The 15,463-nt window shown below is 46.9% G+C and overlaps 1 protein-coding gene across 1 annotated transcript in view; it reads right to left on the bottom strand.

Annotated features, from left to right (window-relative positions):
* Positions 1–15,463, bottom strand: part of SYN2 (synapsin II) — a 246,843-nt gene that overhangs the window by 31,258 nt on the left and 200,122 nt on the right. Inside the window, exons 9-10 of the mRNA XM_054387663.1 lie at positions 13,346–13,448; positions 1,047–1,196 (exon numbers count right to left, since the gene is read on the bottom strand). Coding sequence (XP_054243638.1) covers positions 1,047–1,196; positions 13,346–13,448 — 253 coding nt within the window. The remainder of the gene's footprint in view (positions 1–1,046; positions 1,197–13,345; positions 13,449–15,463) is intronic.

The following is a 15,463-nucleotide window of genomic DNA, read 5'->3' as shown; positions in this document are numbered from 1 at the left end:
AGGTCTCTTTCTGACATCCTCAGGGCAAAGATTGTCTTTGACAGTGCTTCTTATTTCCATGATATTTTATGTAGCTGTAACTGAAAGCAAACAGCTCAAAGCCTGGTAATTCACTGAACCCACTTAGCAGTTGACTGGTAGAACCACAGCAGCAGGTGAACTACGCGATTCTAGCAGGAGATCATAGAATCATAGAATCAGCAAGGTTGGAAAAGACCTCAGAGATCATCAAGTCCAACCTATCACCCAGCACCTCATGACTAACCAAACCATGGCTCCAAGTGCCACGTCCAGTCCTTTTCTGAACACCTCCAGGGATGGTGACTCCACCACCTCCCTGGGCAGCACATTCCAAGGGCAGATCACTCTTTCTGTGAAGAACTTTCTCCTCACCTCCAGCCTAAACCTCCCCTGGCACAGCTTGAGACTGTGTCCTCTTGTTCTGGTGCTGGTTGCCTGGGAGAGGAGACCAACCCCCTCCTGGCTACAACCTCCCTTCAGGTAGTTGTAGACAGCAATGAGGTCTGCCCTGAGCCTCCTCTTCTCCAGGCTGAACACCCCCAGCTCCCTCAGCCTCTCCTCACAGGGCTGTGCTCCAGACCTCTCCCCAGCCTTGTTGCCCTTCTCTGGACACCTTCAAGTATCTCAATGTCCTTCTTAAATTGAGGAGCCCAGAACTGGACACAGTACTCAAGGTGTGGCCTAACCAGTGCTGTGTACAGGGGTACAATGACCTCCCTGCTTCTGCTGGCCACACTATTCCTGATGCAGGCCAGGATGCCATTGGCTCTCCTGGCCACCTGGGCACACTGCTGGCTCATGTTCAGCTGCTGTCAACCAGTGCCCCCAGGTCCCTCTCTGGCTGGCTGCTCTCCAGCCACTCTGACCCCAGACAATCTGATTGAAATAGGACAAACCTCTCAAGCACGTTGAGAAGTCCTTGCATCCTTGTAGTTCAGCAAACGCTTGCATAGCTTTCCAGCCAAATTCTTTCAGGAAAACTTTGAGCTTAAAATTCTAGAATGGGATGCTCAGAAGTTTCCTACCTGAGGCTGCTGAGTGGCAGTGGGTCTCTGAGGAGATGGAATAGGAGTTTTGGACAACATTTGGTTCATTTTGCTTACAACTAGCTCAGTTATGTGTTGCCTGTCTTCAGTCTGGTGCTCACCGATCAGAGGCATTGAACAGTCCATGACCTGTAAAAGAAAACAAGGCATCAGCTATTGATAGGGCACCAAAGCAAACTGATTCCACAGCTGTGTGGAGTGCCAGGACATCTGTTTACTCAGCACCACATCTCCATGGCTTTTACCCCCCTCCAGGAATGGAGATTCCACCACTGCCCTGGGAAGCCTGTTCCAGGGCTTGACAACCCTTTTAGGAAAGAAATTCTTCCTCATGTCTAACTAAACCTCCCCTGGGGTGATTTGAGGCCACTTCTTATCCTGTTGCTTGTTACTTGGTAGAAGAGACCGACCTCTACCTCACTCCAGCCTCCTTTCAGGGAGCTGTAGTGACATAGAGTCACAGAATTGTTAGGATTGGAAGGGTCCTCAAGGATCAACCAGTTTCAAATCTCCTGCCATGGGCAGGGACACCTCACACCACAGCAGGTTGCTCACAGCCACATCCAGCCTGGCTGCAAAAACCTCCAGGGATGAGGCTTCCACCACCTCCCTGGGCAACCTGTGCCAGTCTCTCACCACCCTCATGGGGAAAAACTTCTTCCTAACATCCAATCTGAATCTACCCATTTCTCATTTTTTCCCATTCCCCCCAATCCTATCACTCCCTGACACCCTAAAAAGTCCCTCCCCAGCTTTCTTGTAGCCCCCTTCAGATAGTGGGAGGCCACAAGAAGGTTTCCTCAGAGCCTTCTCTTCTCCAGACTGAATAGTCCCAACTCTCAGTCTCTTCTCATAGGGGAGGAGCTTCAGCCCTCTGATCATCCTCCTGGCCCTTCTCTGGACACCTTCCAGCACCTCCAGATCCTTCTTGTACTAGGGGTCCAGAACCAGATGCAGTACTCCAGGTGGTGTCTCATCAGAGCAGAGTAGAGGGGGAGAATCACCTCCCTCGACCTGCTGGCTATGCTTCTCTTGATGCAGCCCAGGATGTGCCAGATCCTTTGGCCAGGGCTTTGAAATGTTAATAATGACTGAATGGTAGAATGTTCTGATGTCAGTGTGAAGGACATTGGATGCTTGGCTGTCCACTGCCAAACATCTCATTTTCAGAGTCTACAGTCTAAAAACATGCCCCCCCTTGAAGGCAGGCATCAATGACAGCTATTTTGGGAAATACTGTCCCTCTCACTCTCAGGTGTGAGGGACCAAGCCACAGAAGCAACAGTTAGAGACTTCACAAGTGGGCATAGAAAATCTCACTTTGCTTACCATCCACTTACATTAAAAAAATTATTTGGAGTGCCTGTGAAACAAATCACCCAAAATAAGGTCCTGCCAAAGGATTAGAGAGGATTAAGGTCTGGAAGGACTGGGTTCTGCCTGAATCCTATTTTTACATACTTCTTTAGGAGATATTGCCGTGTTGTTTACCAGAAGGCGTGGGAAAGGTGTAGTTTTGTGGCTAAGGATAAAAAAAGAAGCCTTGAGGTGTTGCTCAAAACTTCATGTCCATGTCAGTAGAGAAGATCTTACCTCTCTTCAAGACAGTATTTTCAAGCATAGCTGTCCTAGTCACATCTTGAGGCAAATTCAAACACATAGGAAATTAAACCCCATAACCATTAGCCCTTGGCAATCTTCTGGCACTCGGTAAAAAACCTTCTTTGTGCCTTGACATACTTGAACAAATGCTGCTGGCCAGAGACAAGCTGAGCCTAACACTGCTCAAGTACTGAGTCTGAGACCAAGTCTTGAATGATAGCAAGCTGTTACATGTTCTGGTGCTCTGCTGAAGGAGCAAGACAGCAAAGTGGTATAATGAGAAAGCAAGGCATCAGACTACAGATTGCAGCCCGGGTGGCAAATCACATCCTGGGCTGCATCAAAAGCAGTGCTGCCAGCAGAGCCAGAGAGGTGATTCTGCCACTGTGCTCTGGTGAGACCTCACCTGGAGTGCTGTGTACAGGTCTGGAGCCCTCAGTATAGGAAGGACATGGACCTGATGGAGAGGGTCCAGAGGAGGCCACCAAAATGATCAGGGGGTTGGAGCAGCTCTGCTACAAGGACAGGCTGAGGGAGCTGGGGGTGTTCAGCCTGGAGAAGAGGAGGTTCCAGGGAGACCTGAAGGGGGCTACAGGAAGGCTGCAGAGGGGCTACAGAGAGACTGTTTTCAAAAGCCTGCAGTGACAGGATGAGGGGCAATGGCTTCAAACTAGAGAAGGGCAGATTGAGATTGGATATCAGGAACAAGTTCTTCACTATGAGGGTGGTGGAACACTGAAACAGGTTGCCCAGTGAGGTGGTTGAGGCCCCTTCCCTGGAGATATTGAAAGGGATGCTCAACAGGGCCCTGGGCAACCTGATCTAGCTGGGGATGTCCCTGCTGACTGCAGGGAGGTCAGACTGGGTGAGCTTTGGAAGTCCCTTCCAGCCTGGACCATTCTACGATTACCAAAAGAACTACTGATCCAAAAGTGAAATCTCAATAAACAGCTGAGTGAAAGATTATTAAGGCTTTAAATGCCATTCAATTGCAGGACACTGTTTAGTTTAATAACTGATGGGACTTGAGAAGTAATGTGGATGGGCAGAAGTCATAGCTGCCAGAAGGGACTTTTACTACTTGCATTGCTGAGAGGGAACAGCTAGGGTCCAGAGCACACCATTCACACCCAGCATGCTCAGAGAAGTTGTGGATGCCTCATCCCTGGAAGTGTTTCAGACCAGGCTGGATGAGGCTTTGAGCAATCTGTTCTAGTGGGAGGTGTCCCTGCTCATGGCAGGAGGGTTTGAAGTAGATGATCTTTAAGGTCCCTTCCAACTCAAGCCATTCTATGATACTTTGGCATGTGGCTGCTAAGAAGTGGCTTCGCTTCCCCCACTATGTGATTGCTGCTGTGACTCTCAAGGGTAGACGCTACAAGCAAGTGACTTCTGCTATTCCTTGGCAAAGGAGTGAAGATGAAGGTATCAAGGAGAACTCTTCACAGGGTGGGTTTTGGTCCCTCTCTTTGGGCTTTTTTCTTTAAGAGAATGCAGTACATTTTCCTTCCTAGTAAAATACTTAATGACAGTCATCAGAAATCAGTAATATTTTATATAAATGTTATTATTGAGAATGAAAAACATTTGGGGTAACACTATAGCAGCTTCTAAAACTTGTGAGTGAGTAACAGGAGTGTCATGCTGGCATTTCCCCTGCATTAGATGGCTTGACAAAGTTTAAGTATACACAAAGCATCCTGTTTATAAATAGTCTACTTACAGCCTCTATTAGTCTTACAATGCAATTTAAAACCAGCCAGGTTTGTGCTTTGTCTTTTTTCAGTACCTGGTTCAGCTATTGGATTGTCCCACTCAGAGGCCTTCATAGCAAGAAGACCTCTGGCATGTATGAAATCAAATAAGCTACCTTTGCAGATATCAGTACAGAATCATAGAACTGCTGAGGTTGGAAGAAACTTTTGAGATCAAGTCCAGCTGCTCACCTAGAGCTCACAATCCCACTGCTACTGCTAAGCTACTACCACTAAACCACATCCCTCAGCACCACATCCACACATCTTTTAAATACCTCCAGGGATGGTGACTCCACCACCTCCCTGGGCAGCCTGTTCCAGTGCCTGAGAACCCTTTCCATGAAGAAACCTCTTCTAATATCCAACCTGAACCTCCCCTGACATAACTTGAGGCTGTTTCGTCTTGTCCTGCCACTTGTTGCATGTGAGAAGAGACCAACCCCCACCTTGCTCCAACCTCCCTTGAGGTGGTTGTTTGTAGAGGGTGATGAGGTCTCCCCTCAGGCCCCCTTCTGAAGACTAAAGACCAACCCCCACCTTGCTCCAACCTCCCTTGAGGTGGTTGTTTGTAGAGGGTGATGAGGTCTCCCCTCAGGCTCCCTTCTGAAGACTAAAGACCAACCCCCACCTTGCTCCAACCTCCCTTGAGGTGGTTGTTTGTAGAGGGTGATGAGGTCTCCCCTCAGGCTCCCTTCTGAAGACTAAAGACCAACCCCCACCTTGCTCCAACCTCCCTTGAGGTGGTTGTTTGTAGAGGGTGATGAGGTCTCCCCTCAGGCTCCCTTCTGAAGACTAAACAATGTCTGTTCCCTCAGCTGTTCCTCATAAGATTTGTGCTCCAGACCCTTCACCAGCTTTACTGAGTTTTTCTGGACATGCTCCAGCCCCTCAGTGTCCCTTGTGGAGTGAGGGGCCCAAAACTGAACCCAGTACTCAAGGTGTGGCCTCACCAGTGCTGAGTACCAGGGGACAATCGTGTCCCTAGACCTGCTGGCCACACTGTTCCTGATCCAGGCCAGGATGCCATTGGCCTTCTGAAGCACACTGCTGGCTCATGTTCAGGTGTCCATCAATCAAGACCCCCAGGTCCTTCTGTGCCCAGCAGCTGTCCAGCCATCCTGCCTCAAGCCTGTAATGCTGCATGCTTGCATGGGTAAACACATGAGTTGCTGTCATTAGTCACTTAATTCCTACCACCTCTACCTTTCATTTACAAGTAATCCCATGGGATGAATTGCTTTCATCACCCACAAACCATGTTTTGAAAAGCACTTAACTTCATATTACCCTGTAAGAGACTGACTGGATCTATTAGCAGCAGTTAACAGAAACTTCAGCAGCATGTTTAAGCCAGCACAACAGTGTGACAAGACAAATCATGGATCTTTCAGGGGTATGATCTTAGTCTGTGCTCCCCACTGCTGCTGTGGATAAGGCTAACGCTCAACTTCTGGGCTGCAAGACTGAGAATGGAAAGGAAAAGGGCTGGGCTGAGGACAGGAGAGAGGAGGAAGAACAGAGGAGAGAGGAGGGGAGAGAGAGGAGAAAAGACATGCTGTTTAAACCTACTGAGTATGAAGGGGAATGGGGTGGGATTAATCAAGGAGCTAGTGCAGTTATAAGATAGAAGTAACTGCAAAGGGATCATCATGTTTGAAGGAGATAGTATGCTGATTGTCATTGCCCAGACACTGATCTTCAATGGATCAGTTGGAGATGGTTCAGTGGAGGCCACGAAGAAGGCTGAAGCACCTCCCCTATGGGGAAAGGCTGGGAGAGTTGGAGTTGTTCAGCCTGGGGAAGAGAACGCTCTAGAGAGACCTCAGAGCAGCCTTCCAGACCCTGAAGGAACTTAGAGGAGCTGATGAGGGACTTTTATAAGGGCCTGTGGTGACAGGACAAGGAGCAATGGTTTTAAACTAGTGCAGGGTGGGTATAGATTGGGCATTGGGAAGAAGTTCTTTGCTATGAGGGTGGTGAGACACTGGAACAGTGTCTGAAAGTGTCTAAGACCAGGCTGGATGGGCATTTCAGCAATCTGGTCTAGTGGGAGGTATCCCTGCCCATGGCAGTGGAGTTGGAACCAGATGATCTTTTAGGTCCCTTCCAGCTCAAGCCATTAAATGATTCTATGATTACATCATGTATTTACCACCAAAAGATGAAGAATCATAGAATAGTTTGGGTTGGAAGAGACCTCTAATGGTCATTTAATCCAAGCCCCATTAAGAAAGTTTCTCTTGTTTAGAGCTTTGTGGAGATCCAGCCCAAATAGTGCTGGGAAAGGCAGAGTTGTGGAGGCTAAAGAAAGGGCAAAGGCAAAGAACTCTTCTGACACAGTGGAAGGAAAAGGTGCTTGTCAGGATGCTGAAGTACAAGAGGAATATGAAGGAAAAGACAGTGAGCTTCCATGGCAGGAGTGCCCAAGGAGGCTGACAGAATAATGACATACAGATTTCATGTGGAAAAAGACCTTTGAATGGTAGGATCAGAGGAAATAGTTTCAAGCTGTGCCAGGGGAGGTTCAGGCCGGATGTCAGGAAATATTTCTTCATTGGAAGGGTTCTCAAACATTGGAATGTTCTGCCCAGGGCAGTGGTGGCGTCACCATCCTTGGAGGCGCTTAAGCAGTGTGTGGACCTGGTGCTTAGGGACATAGTTCAGTGTTGACCCTCCACTGCTGGGTTGAGGGTTGGACTGGATGAGCTTGGAGGTCTCTTCCAACCAGCTGTATTCTGTGAATCTCTGAATCAGAGAAGATAATTGGCAATTACAGAGGAAGGAGGAATTCACTCCATTGTGAATCAGGGGAATTTTGAAGGCACATGCTTTAGAGTGTGAGGACTGAGAAAAAAAGCATTTACTGTAGTCTGTAAGAGTAGATGGATTGTGCTGTGGCTGTCAGATGTGTTCTTCTTTGGTGCTGTTTTTGTGGGACCTCTATGGCTCCAGTTGTGGTGAAAAGGCAGAGGCTGATACAGCTTTTACTTTCAGAGTTCTAAGTATGGGGAAAGTAACTGATACTGAGAAAAATGAATAGTTTGAGGAGATCATTCAGACTGAGTGGGATGTAAGCAGCAGTGGTGTGATTTCTGAGAAGTGAGGGAGGGACTGGATGTGAAGTAATTCTGGGGCTTTCCCTGAGGTCTCTAAAGCAGAAGCAGGAATGATTTGTAATTGGAAATGTAACCACACCTGAGGGGACAGCACAGCAGAAAGTCAGCCCTGGCTGCTAGGGAATGCTCACAGCCCTTCCTGCAGCCAGTGAGTAACAACAGCTGCTGGAAAAGTAAGAACAGCTGGGAAAGGGAATCGAGCATCCCTAGATGAAGGATCCAGAGCCTCCAGTCAGCTATATGAGCTTGTTTTAATCTGGAATGAAAACAAACCAAGCAAATGATTTCTTGTGTCCAGAAGCGCTGGATAAAGCTGAACTGGTGTGCTGCAAACTCATGCAGACACACTAGTTTAAAAAAGTGTGAAAATAAAGAGAAAATGCAGGTAATATAGCCAAGAAAAACTGGAGTACTTTCAAGAGAATATGTGAAAGAGATCGGTTTTAAAAAACATTTTTTTTTTAATAGAGATACATATTTAGGTCTAGAATCATAGAATCATTTTGGTTGGAAAAGTCCTTTGAGATCATCCAGTCCAACCGTTCTCTAACTCTACTAAGGCTGGTGCTAACCCATGTCCCTCAGCACCACAGTTCTGCCTCTCTGAAACCCCTTCAGGGATGGGCATTCAAACACCTCCCTGGGCAGCCTTTTCCAGTGTCTCACCACCCTCACTGTAAAAAATTTCTTCCCAATCTTCAGTCTAGATCTCCTCTCCTCAAGCTTCAATCCATTCCCTCTTGTCCTATCACTACAAGCCCTTGTAAAAAGCCTTGCAAACAGTGTAGTTTCTAATCAGAATTTTTCAGCTAATGCTGGAAAGGCTGCTTTAAATCTAATGATTTTAGCTAATTTCACTCCCAAGGGAAGCAGTGGATTCCTCTACACTGGTCAGTTTAAGACTCAGCTTGACAGCCACCTCATTTCAGCTCTACTATCACTGAGAAAGGTTGAATCAAATGATCCTTGGGGGCCCTTCCAACCTGGCATTCTGTGATTGTGTGGTAGTACAGAAACTAGAGCATAAGAAAATGTTTACCCTTCTTGAAGAAGTGGGGCAGGGTGACTGGATCTACCACTAAGACCCAAGAGGTTCCTACCTGCAACGTAAGCGCATCGTGCTGGATCACAGCTAAAGAGCTGCCCTGGAGAGGTGAGATTTAAGAAATACAGCTAGAACATGAAATTCATCAGACACAAGGTTGTATTTAGCCTCTTAAATATCAGCCACTGGGACAATTCGTTGCTCCATGGTTTTGGAGAATGAAAGAAAGCAGAATTAAACCAAGGAATGAACGTCATAAGGCAGCTGAATGGCTTCAGCTGTAAGAAGATACAATTATTGGTACAGGATAGAAAGGGAGAGGACAATATGTGATTGGCCATTGGGATGGGCTGCCCAGGGAGGTGCTGGAGTCACCTGGAAGTGTTTAAAATAAGACTTAGTGCTATGGTTTAGTTGACTAGATGGTGGGAGGTTGTTCTAGACGATCTTGAAGGTCTTTTCCAACCTGGTTAATTTTGTGATTCTGTGGAATTAGTTAACAACCTTTAGAAAACAGTCATAAAAAGATTATTTCTGTGTTGCACTTCTTGACACTAGTTCAGAATGGATTTTGGTAAGCAGATGAGTTGGTGCCTGTATTATTTAATCACTGTGGGTATCTTCATAGAACCATGGTCTGGGATGGAAGGGACCTCCAATGGTCATCCAGCCTGACCTCCCTGCAGGCAGCAGGGACATCCCCAACCAGACCAGGGCCTCTTTGAGCCTCAGCTTGAATATCTCCAGGGAAGAGGCCTCAACCATTTCCCTGAGCAACTTGTTCCAGTCTTCCACCACCCTCACAGTAAAGAACTTGTTCCTCACATCCAATCTAAATCTGCTCTGCTCTTGGATTCTGCATCTTCTAAAGCTCTTGTAGAACCTTTGTCAAAACATGTGCTAGTAGTTATGTCTGTAAAATGCTGCTCTCCCAACCCTATTACAGAAAATCCCTCTGCAGTTAATTTCTCTCTAGAATGTTGAGCATATTTTAGCAGAATTCCACCTGGAGTCCCATTCACTGGGAAGCTGGATGCTGCATATGGATGCTGTCTTATTGGTGGTTACACTGGTGGAATGTTCAAACTGAAAAATCAGTTGGAACTTATCTGCACGTGTTATTTCACACATGGGAAGTGTGTGTGTGATGTCAGATCACACCTGCAGAATTGAAGTGTCAGTAACACAGAATCCTTTTGTTCTGTAGTAGCTGTCCCAGCCACCATGAAAACAGGAGAGCAGAAGTGTCGTTATGGGGCTACAACTGGAGTGTGAACCCAGTATTTAGAGCCTGATTGTCCTGCTCAGCTACTGGTTCTTGGTTCCAAGCTTTAATAACACATTGATTTTCCCATGCTGAAAGTCCACAACAGCAAAAATCCCCTCTGCTGGAATATCAGTGTATGATGGAAAGATAGTGCAATAACTGCTTAACTGACAGTGTAACAACTCTTGATGGAAGCTGGCTTTTTTAGTCACAAATGAGAAATTTTACAGATGTTCTGCTGGATGTGAACTTTGCAAACAATTCTACATTTCAATGTCTTATCCAGATTCTAAATACCCAGCTGATTCTGCAGAGCAGCCAGAACTACCACGCTTCCATCCACCCCTTCCTTTCAACTGCAACATCTATTATGTACACTACTTAAAATGCTCTGTAAACACAGCTCCTGATGGATCCTGCACTTCTCTGAATTCTGTTGGCTTTAAAGCATGATTGTGTCTGGCATGTAAAACCAGGGGATTTGTTCAGGAGCAGGAAGAGGGATACTTTGTTGGTCCATTTTATCATTTGCACAGGCTACTTAATGCTTAAAACCTGCTCCCCCTTCTCCTCCTACCCCTAAGACCTCCTAGAAATGATGATAGAATCATTCAGGTTGGAAAAGACCCTTGGGATCATCAAGTCCAACCATTAATCCTACTCTACAAAGCAAACCCCTAAACCATATCCCTAAGCACCATATCTAAATGACCTTTAAACACATCCAGAGATGATGACTCCACCACCTCTCTGGGCAGCTCATTCCAATCCCTGACCACTCTTCCTCTAAAGAAAATCTTACTAATGTCCAGTCTAAACCTACCCAGTTGCACCTTGAGGCTGTTCCCTCTTGTTCCATCACTAATTACCTGCAAGAAGATACCAGCACCAACCTCTACAACATAGAGGTAGCTGCAGAGAGCAATGAAGTCTCTCCTCAACCTCCTCTTCTTCAAACTAAACAGCCCCAGCTCCCTCAGTCACTCTTCATAAGATTTATTTCACCAGCTGATGCAGGAATTGTCTCTATACCTGACTTCAGTGAAAGGTGATGATGTTTGCTGGCATTGCTCAAGAATTTGAAGGACTGTGTTATACCAAAACTGTGGAAACAGTCAAGTTGAGTGAATGGAAGAGAAGTCTGACAGATACTGGCTTTCCAGTATCTGAAGGGGGCTACAAGAAAGCTAGGAAGGGACTTTTTAGGAGATCAGGTAGTGATAGGACTGGGGGGAATGGAATAAAGCTGGAAGTGGAGAGATTGAGGCTGGACATGAGGAAGAAGTTCTTCCCCATGAGAGTGGTGAGAGCCTGGAATGGGTTGTGCAGGGAGGTGGTTGAGGCCCCATCCCTGGAGGTGTTTAAGGCCAGGCTGGATGAGGCTCTGGCCAGCCTGATCTAGTGTGAGGTGTCCCTGCCCATGGCAGGGGGGTTGGAACTGGATGATCCTTGTGGTCCCTTCCAACCCTGACTGATTCTATGATTCTATGAATTAGCTACCTGAAGAACGTGACCACTAAAATAAAGGAGACATCCTTCACTTCCACTGGAAGCAGAAAAGCTCCAGCTGTAGAATCATAGAACTGTGTTGGTTGGAAAAGACCTCTCAGACCATAAAGTTCAACCATCATCCTAAGACCACCATGTCCATCAAACCACATCCCAAAGTGCCATGTCCATACATTTCTTAACACCTCCAGGGATGGGGACTCCACCACCCCCTTGAGAAGCCTCTTCCAATCCCTGATCACCTTGCAGCAAAGAAATTTTTCCCCATAGCCAACCTAAACATCCCCTGGTACAATTTCAGGCCATTTCCTCTTGTTCTATCACCTGATACTAGGGAGACAAGACCAAGCCCCACCTCACTCCAACCTCCTTTCAGAGAGAGAAAGTGCAGGAGGAATAGAAAGCAGGGAATAAAAGAGATGGACAAGAGGGACTAAGTAGTGTGTGTTGATGCCAATAATTTCTCAGACTAGCCTTCATAAGCACATTTCGTTCCCCATGTTAGAAGTACACTTGCTTTTCACCCTTTCAAATCCCAGCCACTTTCACTGCATCAAGCAATCCAGATTCAACAGGAACTTCAGGATGTGGTGAAGGGGATGGAGTGCACCATTTGAAGGAGCAACAGAGGAGTTTTGTATGGAAACTTGGATTTTATGCCACAGTGAGTTTCAATACAGTAAGACACAAGAAGATCTAAAGGTCCCTTCCTATCTCCTGAATAAAATTGGAAAAACATAAAAGGTCATAGAATCATAGAATTGTTAGGGTTGGAAGGGACCTCAAGGCTCAGCCAGTTCCAACCCCCTGCCATGGGCAGGGACACCTCACACTACAGCAGGTTGCTCAGAGCCACATCCAGCCTGGCTGCAAAAACCTCCAGGGATGAGGCTTCCACCACCTCCCTGGGCAACCTCTGCCAGGCTCTCACCACCCTCATGGGGAAGAACTTCTTCCCAACATCCAATCTGAATCTCCCCATTTCTAGTTTTGCTCCATTCCCCCCAGTCCTGTCCCTACCTGACACCCTAAAAAGTCCCTCCCCAGCTTTCTTGGAGCCCCCTTCAGATACTGGAAGGCCACAAGAAGGTCCCCTGGGTGCCTTCTCTTCTCCAGACTGAACAACCCCAACTTTCTCAGTCTCTTCTCCACAGGAGAGGAGCTACAGCCCTCTGATCATCCTCCTGGCCCTTCTCTGGACACCTTCCAGCACCTCCAGATCCCTCTTGTACTAGGGGCTCCAGAACTGGATGCAGTACTCCAGGTGGGGTCTCACAAGAGCAGAGTAGAGGGGGAGAATCACCTCCCTTGACCTGCTGGCCACACTTCTCTTGCTGCAGCCCAGGATGCAATTGGCTTTCTGGGCCAAGATGTTGAAGCAATCCCAAATCATGTACTAGGCAAGTGAGGATCTCTTGTTTTATGCCTGACAAAATTGTATTTAGCCACAAGAAACTTCAGGTAAATGAGAAACTTAACCTTTTCAAAATTGTCTACAGCAGAAACTTCTGATTCATCAGGAATCAGACCTTAAAGGTAACATTTAGGCTAGAAAACAAAAAGAAAAAGTAAAGCTGTTTCCACTTCATCCTTAATTTCCCTTTCCACATAGAGGTACAATTTTGCTGGGGTTCCCATGGGATAGTGCTATCTATAAACCTTCCAGGAAAAACTGGTAAGCCTGCTCAGGAAAGAAACCATAAGGGCTGGGAAAATGTGACAGGCACATTTGGTTTTGTCCTGTGCTTTGTGTACATTTCCTCCAAGACCAGAAGACATCACCATATATAGGGTTACATTTTCCAGCAAGTGTGGCCACTAACTGGGGTGTGTGGCTTTGTGTGATGACTTAAACACAGCTCAGAAATACACAACCTTCCCTGAAACACAAACAAGCCAATGCCCCCACCAGCAGAAACGTCCTCTGCTTGGGTGTTTGCAACAGATAAAAGCCTATATGGAAAAAGAGAGGGATTGCTTACCTCAAAAATATAATCTTTTCCATCCTTTCCATGCACAGCTTTCACAGCACAGATGTCCAAGCCACCGAAGATTTCGGAGCAGGTGTCAACCCACAGCTTGTACCTGGTTCACAAAAACAATTTCATTTTTTCCTGTGAGTATCTCATCAGGCTTTTCTTTCCCTACAGGCTTAACCTAAGAATGTATTTTATATGTTATTTGCTGCTCTGTTGGCAGTTTGGCTGAATTTATACTTTCCAGAAGAGTAGATTAGAGCTACTGCCCTCATTCCTTTTCCCAGAAAAGCTGTAGATCTGGCCTAGTATTATGCAGGATTCTGTCCCAGTTTGTCCCAACATGTGCCTGCTCTAACCTGTGAGTAACCTGAAGATAAGACAATGCTGGAACACAAACAGCTTTCAGCTGTATCCCATTCTGCATTTCCAGTACCCTTATGCTCCTACAGAATCCCATAATCCCAGCATGGTGGGGTTGGAAGAGACTTCTGAGGATCATCCAGTCCAATGCCCTACTAAAGCAGGGCACCCACAGGAGCTTGCCCAGGATCAAAATGTCCAGGTGGGTTTGGAATCTCTCCAGGGATTCCACAACCTCTCTGGCTCCAGCACCTTCACACCAAGGAATTTTTCCCTTTTGTTCAGAAGGAACCTCCTGGGTTCCAGTTTGTGCCCATTGTCCCTTGAGCTGTCACTGGGCACCACAGAAAAGAGTTTGGCCCCAGCCTCTTGCACCTGAAGCTCTTGCTGAGCATTGCTCAGATCCCCTCTGAGGCTGCTGTTTTCCAGGCTCAACATCCCCAGGCCTTCAGCCTTTCCTCCTCACAGAGGTGCTCCAGGCCCCTCAGCATCTGGACTCTTTCCAGCACTTCTCTGTCCCTCTTGAACTGGGGAGCCCAGAACTGGACTCAGCTTGCTTGTTGTGGCTGTAGTTGCTGTGAGAAGACCACAGAAGGGGAGTTTTCACAGCAGCAGTGACACTGAGGGGCTTTGGAAAGTAGAGATGAGGGCTTCTGTTTTCCTGGGAAATTGAAGTTAATGTTCATCTGTGCCCAGATGCAGCTGTGACAATCCTCTAGCCTGTTATGCTTGGCAGTGTACTTCAGTACAGATGGGTTTTATTCTTTGATCACAAAACTAGAATGAGAGCCTTCAAGTAGGGAGACTGAAGGGAGATCCCAGTAATGCTTCTAAAGGGTGGGGGTCAAGAGGATGGAGCAAGGCTATTCTCAGTTGTGTCCAGCGACAGGCCAAGGGACCAATGGACACCAAGTAGAACACCGGAGTTCAATCTAAACACAAGGAAAAGATTCTTCACTTTGTGGGTGGCAGAGCACTGGAACTGGCTGCCCAGAGAGGCCTGGAGTCTCCATCTCTAGAGACATCCAAAACCCTCCTGGACATGTTCCTTTGTTATTGATCCTGCTCTAGCAGGGGCTTGGACTAGATGATCTCCAAAGATCCCTTTCAACCCTCACCATGATGTGATTCTGCAGACTGTCACAAAATTCAACTGAAATGTGAAGAATTCTGAGGAATTCTACAACTCCTGGACACAGTACTTCATACGTTACAGAAGAACTCCTCCATGTCGTTTTGAACTCCATGATAAGACACATGGGCAGGGGAATGGGCACTTAGCCATTCCACATAGAATGACAGAGTGGTAGTGGGTGGAAGGGATGTCTGAAGATCAAGTCCAATTCCCCTGCCAAAGCAGGGTCACCTAGAGAAGATCATACAGGAAGACATCCAGACAGGTCTTGAAAGTCTCCAGAGAAGAAGACACGCAGCAAGATGATTTATTTATCTTGCCTGAAGAGCTTGATCCACCCTACAGACAGACAGATGATCTGACTAACAAGGGAGTGAAGCAGAGCTTACTAGAAAACGAGTAAGGCAATTCCTGTGATCAAGTTCAGAGCTATTAGTGACATAACAAGGAGCTGTGACTCGCTGCTGGGAGCATGCTGTGCTGATGTAAGCTCTGTGTGTTTGCTCAATGGTGAGGACTGACTCATGAGACACAAAATAGCCTGGAGAATGTTCATTAACTGAGAGCATAGCTGTGCATGGGCACGAGCTTCAAACGTTATGTAGGCAGGTAGCACAGTGCCACCA

This window comes from Indicator indicator, chromosome 15, assembly GCF_027791375.1.
Source record: "Indicator indicator isolate 239-I01 chromosome 15, UM_Iind_1.1, whole genome shotgun sequence".
Lineage (NCBI taxonomy): Eukaryota > Metazoa > Chordata > Aves > Piciformes > Indicatoridae > Indicator > Indicator indicator.
This window is presented reverse-complemented; position numbering and strand designations above follow the sequence as displayed.